Genomic DNA, 14,040 nt, shown 5'->3' with positions numbered 1-14,040 from the left:
TATGTGAGTTTTTTCTGAATAGTTTTCTATAGGCAGCATATTTTCATTCGATTCTAAGATAGTCCTTCAAATGTTTACGTCAATATTATGAATATATCAATTAAAAATATATCAAACTTTTAAATAAACGTTCTTATATTTTTCTTTTTCTCTTTTTTTTAGGTAACATTTTAATAACAAAAACATGGATTCTTATTAATTATGTAATTTATTAAAGTAAGTACATATATAAGAGAACAACAACAATTTTCAAAAATCTACAAAAATTGGAACCAAAAGTCAAGAAACTTAACCTAAGCAAATACTCTAATTAAGATTTAATAACTCTTGTTAAACGGCTGAAAAAATCCTTTCAATGTTCATTCTGGGCCATATGCCAACTGGGGCACTCACAAATCTTAAAGCTATAACTAAAGACGACTACATTTGGTATTCCTTTCATTTAAAAGTTACAATGAATGCTAATTACTGACTACTAACTATAACTAACTAACTACAACTAAGTACCTATAACAAGTACTGCTTGCCACAAGTGGTTTGTTTGCTGCCAGCAAAAAAAAATATATATATATGGGTAGAAGTGAACAAAAATTGGGTTACATGCATCATTGAAACAATATCTTAAAGGAACAGACAAGTATAGTTTAGTTGTGGTACGATTATGTACTCGTACTTTTAAAGTACCATCCAGAAATGTATTTTTTAAAGCATATTCTAAATTGACACATTTTAAATCGTTTTCTATTGTATTGGCATAATGGGGATTTCAATTCCTCCTAATGACTGGTTTTAATTCAGTCATTTGTGGTAAAAACAGACCCCTTATGGTTTGAAAACAGCAGGATTTATATATATTTATATTTTTTTATACTCATCATCTGAAGTTGAGAAGATTAAAATTTATATAAAATTAAGTTGTAATTATTTTTATTTATTCAACCTCAAATTAAAAAAAAAAAAAAAAATAATAAATGTTCATGATTTCGATATCAACAACAAATCTTTATTAAGGGGAAATATTTGCAATATCCAGCCAGGATAATGATGAGAATAAAAAGTGTGCGTTTGGTACTTTAATGAACAAAGTAAGAGTATTATGGGTGGGTGGTGGTGTTTATAACATTTAACAAAGTCATTTGTCAGCTATTTTTTTTTCAAATATTTTTTGTTTTGGCCAATCAGTTTCATTTTCATTACGGGTATTACTGCGTTTTCCATTGTGCAACATAGTAATAAATAAAACAACAATAAAAACGATATCAAGTACATCAATTTAATACCCTTCCCTGCATGACCAAAATCATTCACTTGTCCATCTGTGAGTTTTTTGTGAATTTATGTATTTGTGTTGGGTTGTAGAAGACTAATAAAAGTATCTTTGTTTTATTTTTGACTGCAGCTATTTAAATGAATAAAAATGTTTCGAAATTGAAATTCGTGGATCAAAAAAGAGCGATGAAATTTTTCTAACATTATATATAAAAACCTTGGATTTTCAAGTGAAGGAGTATTTGTATTTGTAGATTAAATTGTAATCTAATATCCTTTTACTGAATACAAATTTGACAACTAAATCCTTATAAATCACTGTACACAACTTGATGAATATAAACATTCCCATGATGACCACTGTCTATAGAAATCATGAAAACAATTTCGATTATGCATTTAATTCCAAACTTTTTGTCTGCGGTTTGTTGTAACAGACAGATGTGTTATGTATGGCTTTAATGTTGTAAATAATTTAAAAATAAATATATGTATTTCTATTAAGTTTTAAAATTATGTTCTTTAAAAAGTGCATTGATATTGTTTCTACTAACACGAAATCCTTGACCTAAAATATTATGATTTTCTCCAAAACTCATCAGATGCTGATGGTGTTGTATTGACGGTATCCTTGGTAACAAGGTTTATCCATTTATAAATCAGTATTCATGTGACCTTTTGTGTTTTGGCACGAGTGGCATTCTTTGCCTTTGTTCATTTAAACAAAAAAAACCACATAACTTTTTTATCCCATTATAAAGTCATTGGAAAACTCAACCACCATAACGACGACCATAGATTGTGCAGTATTTTTGTTGTTTTTTTTACTGTTTTTTTTAGGCTTATTCATCAACATTGTCATCGCCAGCATCATCAACTTCAGAGAAAATCATCAAATCAATGAAATTTAAGTTCCTTTATTTTTAAGTTCTTTTATTTTGCATTTTGATTTTTATGAGAAAAAGTTGTTTAAATTGTTTCTTAGTTGATCATTCATTTTGTTACTATTTGACCCTTATAATTTAATTTTATTGTTTATAATTAAAAAAATTTAATTTACTAGTTGTAATAAAAAATCATTATGAGAAGATAGACAGACCGGCCCTCATGTTAAATAATTTGTTACACTTCATTGCCATTCAGTTATTTTGTATTTGTCTTCCACTCTTGGGTTCACAATTCTCCGCATTATTTCAAAAAAATTTATTGTCAATAGTTTGTTGTCACACCAGAGAGAGAGAGAAATGTTTTTTATTTTTTGTGCTAATACTTGTTGTTGCAAGTGCTCAATGTGTCATTTCGTTTGTTTTCATTTTCATATGTAAGTAATTTTCATAATTTTTGTTTATAATTAAAATACTTCCATATACGATCACCTAATTTTAATGTATTTTTATCGCTTTTCTCCAAATTTAAGGGCGTAATTTTTTGACATATGACCTTTAATTAAAAAACTTAAGTGGTCTGTACAAATTGTTAATACAGTCCCTAGACAATGATTACTTACACATTTGTACTTCTAATTTAATTATTATAAATGAAAAGCCATTAAAAAGTAATATATATTTTTATGATGACATGGCAAGTGCGTATGGGTGGAAGGCAGGAAACATATCATGCTAATTTAAGAGCCAATGAAATGGTAATGAGACTTAAAAAAAAAAAAAACAAAATTTCAAATTTATTTTACTTTTTAATCCGCATTTACATTTGGTGACTAATCTATAAACTGCGTCATGAATTTTAATGGAGACAACAAAACAATCCCGCTCATCAGCAATGATCTTATGTCATAGGAACGCTATGTTACTTGTAGACAACATCTATTTAACTCAAAAGTTTTGTTATGGTTATTGTAACAAAGTCCTTATTAGAATTTCATTCCACTTTTCTAAACCGAACCATATGACACCAAATGGCCGTTGAGATCACTACATTCCTAAAAATATTAAGTATAAACTGGACTATTTTCCTATTACTTAAATTCTACAATATTTGAAACACATATTAAGAAATAAAAAGTGCACAACTCTGCAGATACCGATTAAAACCTCAAATACACATTACAATGGCTTCTTTATTTTGAAGCAGGAGAAGAAGATAAAGATGAAAACTACGTGATTTCAACAATCAGCAAGAAGACAACCATAAAACCACACACACAAATATCAATTAATTCCTTAATAAAAACTAAAACCATAAAATATAATTATAGACTAAAGGGAGAAACGGAGTGAAAAACAGAAATAAACAATTGAAAAAGGGAAGGGACAAAACATTTAGGAAAAATTTACCGCATTAAATCAAACAAAAATGTTATTCACTTCAAAAAGTCAGCTGGCCACCTTGTAGTGAATAGATTTCCTATTTTTTTTTTTTTGTGAAAATAGTCAAATATAAAACAATATTTGGCAGCATAATAAATTAGCCAGCATTTTTGTAAAAATAAATTAAAATAAACGTGTTTAAAGGAGTGTTGATTTAATTAGTTATAGTAGTAATGTTAATGTGTGTGTGTATATAAACGTTCATTAATAGAAGTATGAGTGCAAATTTGACACGATCGATGTCATGAGGAAACGGATATAACACCCTTTTAAGTTGCAATGTGTTGTTTTAGTTTTCTTTTACGGATTTTTAACGAGAGTTTATTTAATGAACCACACGGTTCTTTTTAATTTTATAGTAAATTTATAATTATTTTAAAACACCCCTCTCGACGCTATAACTAAAAAAAAATTAACCCATATATGCCCAATACTTAGGCTTGGGTGTTTGCCTTCCATGATAAAGTGATTGATAAAGGCATTTAAGAAAAAATACAAACACAGAAGTTTAAAATGTATTTATAGGGGTGTTTTACGCAAGCGTAAATTCAATTTTACTGGTTTTAATTTAATACATATATTTTGTTGTGATATCAAAACCTAACGTAAAATGTAACGTTCCAGCTGACACACGCTAAATAAATTTAGTTTTATTTAATACAGTAAGGGTGTGTTTTTTTATTCTGTACTTCGTCATCTAAATTTCTTTATATGATTACATCACACATGCTTTATGGTCCGATGTGAAATGAAATGAGTTCATTGATATATCCTGTTTTAGCATGCAAGCTATATGGGAAATGGCCTGCTGTTTATTTAGTTTGAATTTCACAGCTCCATAGGGAGTATTAAGTTGTTGTATCTGGCTGAATGACTGACTGATAGAATGAAAGAAAAGACAGTAATATACAAATATTTGGTTGGCAATAATTTTTAATCGTTTTATTATGTTAATTAATGTTTGAAATTCATTAATTATGAGTAAATGCAATCAAATGCATTTTATTAATTTTGTTTTTCATTTGAAAAAAAAAAACAAACATAAGTGGCAACATGCAATTGTTATAAATTAATCAAAAACTTTCATTTGAAAAACAGTTGTTGTATAATGAATTATTTTTTATTAACATAAAATAAGGGTAGCGAAAGTAAACAGTTTCATCTTATAAACCAGTTGGTTTATCATTTATTGTAACGTTTTTAAAAAACTCTAAATTTACTATTGGGAAACTTTTTTTTTTTTTTTTTTTTTTTTGATTTTTATATTTTGTATGAAAAAGTTGAAGTACGAGAGAATCTTTTATAACCAGTAATTTTTTGAACCTCGTCGAACAAAAATAACTAAATATTTACGCTAATTCCTTGATAACTCCTTTTGTAAATAGAGATAGTTATTGGTCAAACTAAATCAAACATAGGAGCTTTTTATTCGGTGAACAGCCAATATGTAGTTTAAATCTATAGTTTGTTCTGTAAACCAATCTTCTATTGTATACATGAAATAACGGTGAAAAAAGAACTATATCATCACTTTGTGTACATGTAGGTAAATAAATGTTTACTCGCAAACATACTCATACATATACTTTTAATTGCCCTACAAACATTATCTAGTGCGAAAGAAACCAAGAAGTTTACAAATTGATCAACAATTTGGCAAAGATTAATGAAAGTACAACAGACTTTTGTACGTTGCTACTTTTATTCCTAGTATTTTGATTCCTTCCATCTGTCATCTAGAAATAGCCAAACCAGTCTTTAATTCTAACCCCAGAAGTTTCTAAAAAGGGTCGTCTATGATGATTGTGTATTATCAAATGATTGAATGGAAATGTTGACTCGTGCCATTACAAAACATACCAGTAGAATATTATTGGTACTCGTGAATGCATGTGTAAAGAGTTTGTTTTATACTCTTATTTTATAGGGGTTGAAAAAGGGCATCTGATAGATACGAAAACGAGTACTTACATATATACACTCACTTGCAGTTACTCATTTTTTCGTAGTTGTTGTCTACAATGAGTAAGTATGATTCTCATTTTTTATTATCCATTGTTCCATTCACTGAATGCAGTCATTTATTTATTTGATGATTTCTCCCTGTTATTTCTAAAGTACATCGTACCACCCATATTTACTCACTCATATTTTGCCATACAACTCGTCCAAACAGACACAGGCAAACAAACGGAATAACAAAAGACAACAACTGAGTGTTGCAACTGCTTAAATTGACATGGAATTTTAGGTATTTAAACTTATGGGAATTTTTAATGCAATATCTAAATATTTACCATGTTGCCAATTTTCAATAACAACAGTAAAAACGACATCAACTAGATACTTACCACCAAATTGTGGTGGTATAGCAGATTTGTGTTTACTTTGATAAGCGCGTTTGAAGTTTTTGCTAAAAAATCCATTTGGCCAACATCAAGAGTGGTTAAGTTAGCCACATAAAATCAGAACAACAAAAAATATGTACTTTAAAGAATTATAATGGGACTTTATAATAGATAATTTACAAAAAGATAAACATACATATGGTTAGAACAAATATGATACTTTCATATTTGTATGATATTTTCAATAATGCTAATTCAATCTTGAGCCAAAGCCAAAGTAGGGTTTTGATATATTAACAAACAATATTTTTATTTTATAAACGGTTTATAAATTAGATTTTGTATGAAAATTTTGTTTTATAAACCTTTTATAAAAAAATGTTATTTGTGGATAAGGCGGTAAATGGATAGAATTTTTTATGTCAGGACTTATGTAATAAACGTTTTTAAAAATTGTGTATTTTCGCATAATCCACATAAATTCTTAATGCATATAACAAATTATTTTGAATAATACAATGCATCAGCTACAGAGAAAACTGTACATTTTATTATTTTATTTTATAGCATTATCTGATTGGAAATCATTAAATATGTTAATTTGTTTTACTATTTCACTTTCCTTTTAATTTTACAAGTCTACCACATAACGATTACTTCCAGTTGAACTTATCGAATAGTAACTGTTTTCTGTAATAGATAATATTTGAAATTTAAACTTTGAACAGAGTAGTGATTAAAATTCACAACTAACCTTCATCACTGTCAAAAGAGTAGAAATGGTCATCGTCACGAGCCAAGCTGCGGCGACTACGACGCATCGCGAGATGTTCAGAATCTTTTCGATTAGTTAATGGCGTGACTTCTGTCGATCCCACTAGACTGGATGGAAATGCTAGAGGTGAACCATATACGGAACTCGGTTGACTGAAATTCGAATTAACATCCAGACAACTCGAAGAGATTGATATGCTTGGTATAGGCGAAATAATTTCACTGTTATCGAGTGAAATTTGTGAAATGGCCTTTCTCGAAAGTGATGTGTGAATTTCGGGCTTTGATATGGGCTTGACATTGTTGTTTGGAATATCCGTGGAATCAATGGATAATGATTTTTGAATTCTCGTCGGATTGGTTGGTGTCGTATCTCTAAATTTATCCTTTGGTTTTAATGGTAATAATTGTATTAAGTCTTCTTCATCGCTGTAGTCGTCCGATTCGTAGGTTATCAATGGTTTACGAGGTATAATTTTTGGTCTTTGTTTGTTACCTTCAGGCTCGAAACGTGAAATAAGTTTGTTGACTTTGCCTATATCTTGAGGATTTACTTGTTCACTGTAGGCAAGACGTAATGAAGCAGTTTTGACTAAAGGTCTAGAAACTCGTGTTGTTGAAGAAATACGATCTGGTATTTTTGGTGGTGGTGCAGTTGGATTGATTCTTTTGGGTGGTACAGGTGGTTTTGTTGGTTGCAATATTGGCGGCGGCAGCGATGTAAGATCAATAGAAGGCTGAGAAGTTAATAAACTTATTGGTGGTTTTCTTTGTGGTAATGGCGGTGGTGTTGTTGATATTGTTGGCGGTGGAGATGGAGATTTTGAGGGTGGACTATCAACATCTTTGAATTGATGATCATCATCACTTTCTTCGTTGTCCTCTTCTTCGCCGCTATCGAAAAGTTTATTTTCATCTAAATGTCCTGTTAGGCTTTCCTGGCTGTTTCCAAAATGTTGTAACTTTAATTTAGTTTCTGCTTTGGGAGTTTTGTTGTCTTGAAGTCTAGATGAATTGTCGACGTGATGGTTTCCTAAATCCTTACATTTAGACACTTCACTAAGCACTGTTTTATTGGTTTCATTAGTATTTTGTATTTTCTCTCTATGAACTTTACTGTCATTTTTAACGTCGGATGAATTACCATTTTCCGTATTTTTTAATTCCACTCTTTTAGGTTCTGTGGAATTTACAATTTCTTTCGACACAACAGATGAATTGTCATTATCAAGATTTTGTAATTCCTCTGTTCTTGGTTCTCGACGGTGTGAAGATATTTTCGTAACTCTGGATGAATTGTCATCGTCAGGTATTTCTAATTCTTCGCTACTTTCACGCTCGTAATAATCTACATTTCGAGGAATTTCTAAATCTTTAGATTTTTCGTCTTCCAAATCTACTATTGAGGAAATATTTTCGTTTTTAACTTTAAGGACATTACTACTTTCGGTTTCTATTTTAATTGTCGGAGTATTTTCGTTTTCAACTTTTTCAACATTAACAGTTTTCATTTGTATTTTAACAGCAGGAACATTTTCATTTTCTACTGCAGCAATATTAATAATCTTTCCTTCGACAGGAGTATTGTCGCTGCCTATTCCAATGACAGATGAACTTTCTTTTTCTATTCTAACAACAGGAGTATTTTTGAGTTCATCATCAAAATCTTCAAAGGCGGTTAAAACTCCTCCATGTTTCTTTTGCATTTCAAACAAGTCAATGCTCTTAGTTTTATAGAGATTATCTTCGTTGTTTGTTTTTTGAATCTTCCAGGGTTCTTCGTTTTCGTCTACACTGTTTAGATAAGCAGTTGATGGACCTTTAGGTATATCTTTTATCCAAGAGTCTTCAGAACTGGAGTCGATAGAATGTTTTCGGGAATGTCCTCTGGAATGAATTGAGTCCTTAGAAAGCCTTCGATGTGAAGGTGGTGTCATTTCCAAAAAGGTTGCTACCATGTCTTGATTTGGTATCCAGTCGTCGGGTTTCGTATCTGGTGTCGATTCCTCTGCCGAATCCGGTGATAATTCAGTAATTATAGGTGAAACAGTACGAGATATAGGACGTGTTACAGCTATAATTAAAGTGGATTCAAATATATCGGAATTGTCCTGATGTAGAAGTACTCTGGGTAATTCCTCATCATAATCGTCTTCATCGTCTGTTATCATGGGTTTCGTAGCCCAAACAGCTGTGGCAGCTGGCACTGCAATCAACTGGGATTCGGCAATAGATTTTGTGATAAATTTATTATTATCAACGTCATCATCGTCCTCCTCAGAACTATTACGAAAGTATGGTCGGGGAATAGGTGGGGGAGGTCTTGAAGGTTTGGAAATGGTTTTTTCTTGCTCATCCTCCAATTCCTCCTCTTCAGATTGCGGTTTCTCTGTTCTGTTTTTAACTTCATTGTCATGTTTTTTCTTAAAGTACTTTTTAGTTTCTGATATTTTTTTCATAGTTATCTGGGGAACTTGACTAGCAACAACTACACCTTTTTCTAATTGGAACTTGGCTCTTGCCGCCAGACTCTCCTTATAGGTGTCTCCACCCTCTTCGTCATCGTCGGGATCCTCAATACTGTCACGTTTACGTGCTCTTATATGTTTTAGTCTTTTCATCAAGGACCCTACATTTCTCTCCTGTTTCTGGGGCGAAGTGGTCACATCCATATCGTCATTGTAGGTATTGTGTGAATCGTCCTTTTTCCTAAAACTTTTTCTCCAATCTTGTAATTTGTTTGTAAATTTGTGAATCGGAGACTCGCTATTTTCATTGTCTTCTGAATTCTTATTAACGTTGTCGATGGAACGGAATCGTTTAAGGCGTTCTGTAAATTGTTGGCTTTTTGATATTTTCGTCTTATTATCCGAAGTAGCCTCTTCATTTTCCGATTCTGCTCCTGAACGTGTTGACATTTGTTGTGGTAGCCTAACAGATTTTTGGATTCGTTTGAAATTCTGTTTGATGGCATCGAATGGTTTATCAGATTTTCGTGCAGCAGCAGATGAGTCGGCCTCATTTTCTTCAGATGGTTGAGGACTTAGTGGAGCTTTGCGTTTTTTCTCTGAAATTGCTGTATCATCACCTTCTGATTTTTGTTTACTTAAACGGCTCATACGTTCCTTAATACTTTTAAACTTTCGAGGGTTTTGTTGAGAATCAACAGATTCTTCAGTGGGTTTTTGTGTTTTAATATCATAAAGAGAACTAGTATTGGGTTGTATTTTTTTGGGTGTGCCGACTTCGACGACATTTAAATCATAGTTGTCATCAGTACCATAATCGTCATCATTGTGATCATCGCCTTCGTCTTCATCATCGTCAAGATATTCTTCCATAGAGATGTTAAGAGGAGCACTAGAAGGAGGAGGAGGGGGACGATCTCTAGTAGCTTTTGTAGTCATTCGGCGCAAGTTTTGATGAGAATTATTTGACTTTTCTGGAGATTTTAAATGTTTACCATCTCGAATAGATGTTGCACTTGAATCTATTTTTGGAGCATCCACTTCTTCCACATCCAATTCATTGTCATAGTCATCTTCCAAAGACATATTTAAAGGTGTATGACGGACCTTAGAAAATCTTGTTGATGCAATGCCAGGTTTTCGAGGTGGTGGAGATGAATCCATACCACTTTCATCACCACTAAGTTCGCTCAAATTTTTAGAGTTTTTCTTAGGCATAATAGTTTGTTGAGGTGAGCTTGGTAAACTATCATCATCTATGTAAGATTCTTCAGATTTTTGTTTTGATTCCTTAAATTGAAATGTGTAATTATCTGCTATGTCGTTATCTCTTTTTTGTTGTACCCTTTCGCATTTTCTGCGGTCCTCATCGAAGCTCTGAATATAGTCGGTGATTTCGATTTTATCTGTATGTACCACAGTTTTCTTAGCAAATAAATGTTTCAGTTTAAATTCCGTTACATCTTTGTAACCCTTTTGCAACTTTTCTCCAAATGACATTTTAATATTTTGCTCCGATTGTCCATGGGCTTGATGTGAAAAGCGCGGCTCTTTTATTGGGCTAATGGGACGTGATGAACGCATCTCAAAACGTTGACTCAGCGGAGAAGGATAATCGTCGATACCTCCTGCACTGCGATAAGAATTTTCATAATCGTCATAATTATGTGACCTCCATTTCTTTGAGTCAACATTATCACCTCCTGTTTGGTTCATTAGTGAAGATATTGTAGATATTCGAGTGGGCGTTCGATTAATAAATCCTAAAGGAGGTATATTTTCAGAATTAGCAGGCAACCGTTTTGAAGAGCGTCGTGAATCCAAGTTGACGTCTTCTCGCGAACTGCGGAAAATTTTACGAGACTTGAGTTTTGACATTGACTTTGGTAATTTTATTTGTGGTAAAGGTGGAATTTTAGCTGAAATAGCAAAATGCTAATTAAAATAATATTACTAGATTGTCATTTAATTACTACTTGCAATTGCACTTGAGTAATCAACATTTATTTAAAGGGTTTCTTTTAACGTGACATTTAAATTAAAAACGAACACTTAATGTATATTGATTTTTATGAAATACATTCGTAAGAGATTCAGCAACACTAACCTCGTATTGAATCCACATCGACTTTTGAACATAAATTACGTAAATCCATATTTTTATTTGTTATTTGTTTTATCTATTCGTTTCTTAAATTTTTATCATTTAATATAAAAACTTTATTTTATTTTATTTTGTTTTGTTAAGGTTTTAATTAGCATTAAAATATTTAAAATTATTAATAATGCCAAAACTATACCGATTGTATTGCTACTACCGTTCTGCAACGAATCTAAGAACATTTTACGAGTCGTACGCAGAGCAAAACAGTACAGCAGTGTAGTGTTGGGCCCCTTCTATATGTTTTTCAATTGTTCTTGTCTATTGTTAAAATGCATTTTTGGATTTCTGTTTTCGGTATCTAATACTAATTGAATTAACATGTTTGTTCTTTTTCATTCGCTCTTCTTTGTATTGCATTTTCCATTTTTTTTTGCTTTCTAGAGCATTTTCTATCTGTAGCTTTTGATTTTTCACACAAATATGTAAAGAAAATTAAAAAGGTATGAAACGGACAGACAAGTCGTCAGAATTCAATTCAAATAATTACGTTACGTTATTTACCCGTTTCCAATTATATGAGTGTTATATATTGAATATAGGCGTAGAGAGACTTCCTTTTAAGAAGGCTTTTTTGTGCAAAAATTAAAGTACAATGGAAGAAGTAAGAAACCGGTTAGATATGATTCTGTAGGATAATCCAAAATTATCCTACAATAATTTTATTAGATTTTTTAAATATGTATTTTTCCACGTCTCTGCTACAGAATAGGAAAATGGAAAAACATCAAAGTCTACACAAGTCTAAAGCAACAAATGCATTTCTCATAACACGAAATACGGCTACTTTGTCCATTTACACGTTTAAGACACCAAACACCCCACCTCCATAAACTAAGTTTAGACCACATACAACCAAGTTATAGCAAATGCCATCAATCGGCCATCACCGATTGATGTACTACATAGTAAAAAAGTAAATAAGTAGTTTTACTTTTAAGTTTAGTTTACTCGCTGAAATTTTCTTAGAAATGTGTACTAATAAATTTATTTTAATTTCTCTTTCTTTTCAGAATCAACTTTTAACCAACGTATCGTTTATTTCCAGATTTTCAACAAAATATTAATGTTTATGTGTAAAAAGTTTTAACCGACATACAAAAAAATAAAAGTGAAAGTAAAAAAAATACAAATTCAACAGAAACGACATTCCAATAACTTTTAATTCCCCCCTTATTAAAGGAAGGGGTTTCGTTTTAAAAACTCAACGTTTAAGGAACGCAAGTTCTTTACACACAACCAACACACACAAATTCGACAAAATGGGGCGGCAGTCGTCTAGTACGCTGGCCGTCGTCCTGCTGGTTGCTGTTTTAGGCACCACAACTGCAATGAGTAAGTAGAAATTTTTATTTATTTATTTATATGTTTTGTTTAATTTTAAAATTAAAAACTAAGTATGTACATACATATGTATGTACTATATAAAAATGCATGTCACGTCTCAGTCTGCTGCATAAAATCATTAGTAGCCAAACCTTTTTTTGCGTATTTTTTTCCAAACTGATATCTTTATTACACTCTATAAATTTATCAGTAAAAATTGTATATTTTGAATATTTAGAATTGAAGATGTTATTCAGTATGGGTTTAAGCAAAATTTAGGTCTATTTGTGAAAAATATGTAACAGATTCTTTAAATACTGATCGAAAAGGATGTGAAAAAACCTTAATATTGTACATGCTCAAAACAATATGTGAAACTACAAAACTTTTGCGAAAGTATTATAATTTTATGTATATTATTTTAACAGAGAATACGACCTTTATCGACAATTTGTATAATATAATTTTCAGGCCCTATATATACAAGTATATATGTGTATTCTTGATCCTTATAGATAGCGGAGACAATTTAGCCATGTCCTCCTTGTTTATTATAAATTCAATTTTCAGAAGACTCCAGATTCTATTAGATTGCTTTCGGGAAGAACACTATTTTAAATCAGTAAAATAAGATTATACTTAATATATAACGGAGATATTAGTAAAAATCTGAGACAACATCGTTAGTTCGTTGTCTTACTTACAATACTACTGTTTAGTTATTTTATTGTGCGTTCTAAAATGGATTCTTACAAAAAAGAACTATTTTCTTTCAGTGTGTGTAAAAAGCAGATTTTAAAAAATTTCGTTTTATTTGATTGAATCGCGCTCTAGCAACTGCAAAGCCCAAATCCTTAACCGAGTATGACTAGGGTCGTCCCGGAGCGTAGATCGAATTGTCGTGGGAACGATATGAGTACTTAAAAGTATTGCTGACATGAAGTAGTAGTCCATAAAGTGTAAGTGGTTATGTAAGCATTAGCCATTACCTAGTTTTTGCTGGGATAATAAAGTGTTTTTTCAAATTGTATTTCAAATTCAAGAAACATTTCCTCAAATAAGTGATGGAATGTTTTGTTGTCACATGTGTTACTGATTTCTATTTTATTACTTTAAATATTCCAAACTCCAGATGTTGAAGCAGATTAAAATATTATTATATTTTTTAGGAACTTGTTCACCTGTATTTATGAATGTTCTAGTTTGTTTAGAATTCATGTTTCCACACATTCTTAATAGAACAATAAAAAACTAAGATTTCATAAATTTTATTTTTTATGTTGCATTTCTATTTCCACAGATGGAAATTTATATTTTTAAAGAAAATAATACTCATAAAGTTCCTCTTTCCTCTTTAAAACTAAAAT

General features: G+C 31.1%; 2 protein-coding genes across 8 annotated transcripts in view; one reads left to right on the top strand and one right to left on the bottom strand.

The window, feature by feature from the left end:
* The window catches only part of LOC111678922 (neuroglian), a 65,178-nt gene that overhangs the window by 13,869 nt on the left and 37,269 nt on the right, over window positions 1-14,040 (top strand). For 4 of the 6 annotated variants that reach the window (XM_023440377.2, XM_023440376.2, XM_023440380.2 and 1 more), the window contains exon 2: window positions 12,396-12,682. In XM_023440377.2, coding sequence (XP_023296145.2) covers window positions 12,610-12,682 — 73 coding nt within the window. In that variant the 5' untranslated portion in view covers window positions 12,396-12,609. Of the gene's footprint in view, window positions 1-162; window positions 217-12,360; window positions 12,683-14,040 lie in introns of all 6 variants that reach the window. The other 2 variants (XM_046947318.1, XM_023440374.2) reach the window with 2 other exon arrangements.
* On the bottom strand, window positions 6,487-11,573 carry LOC111678921 (protein PIP82). 2 transcript variants are annotated; one of them, XM_046947317.1, is made up of 3 exons: window positions 11,294-11,573; window positions 6,699-11,121; window positions 6,487-6,634 (listed from the first exon to the last, which is right to left on the bottom strand). In XM_046947317.1, the coding sequence occupies exons 1-3, from the start codon at window positions 11,309-11,311 to the stop codon at window positions 6,576-6,578; spliced, it is 4,500 nt and encodes a 1,499-aa protein (XP_046803273.1). In that variant the 5' UTR covers window positions 11,312-11,573; the 3' UTR covers window positions 6,487-6,575. The 2 variants fall into 2 exon arrangements, with proteins under 2 accessions (XP_046803273.1, XP_023296141.2); XM_023440373.2 differs by having other exon boundaries at window positions 6,699-11,105.

This window comes from Lucilia cuprina, chromosome 3 (assembly GCF_022045245.1).
Source record: "Lucilia cuprina isolate Lc7/37 chromosome 3, ASM2204524v1, whole genome shotgun sequence".
Lineage (NCBI taxonomy): Eukaryota > Metazoa > Arthropoda > Insecta > Diptera > Calliphoridae > Lucilia > Lucilia cuprina.
The sequence above is the reverse complement of the archived record's forward strand: the minus strand, read 5'-3'. Positions and strand labels throughout refer to the sequence as shown.

Excerpts from the sequence above, each read along its gene's own strand:
- LOC111678921 (XM_023440373.2), bottom strand. The coding sequence starts at position 11,342 with ATGGATTTACGTAATTTATGTTCAAAAGTCGATGTGGATTCAATACGA. Across the intron at positions 11,106-11,293 it reads CGATGTGGATTCAATACGAG|CTAAAATTCCACCTTTACCA; the intron begins GTTAGTGTTGCT and ends TTGCTATTTCAG. Across the intron at positions 6,635-6,698 it reads CTCTTTTGACAGTGATGAAG|AAAACAGTTACTATTCGATA; the intron begins GTTAGTTGTGAA and ends TATCTATTACAG.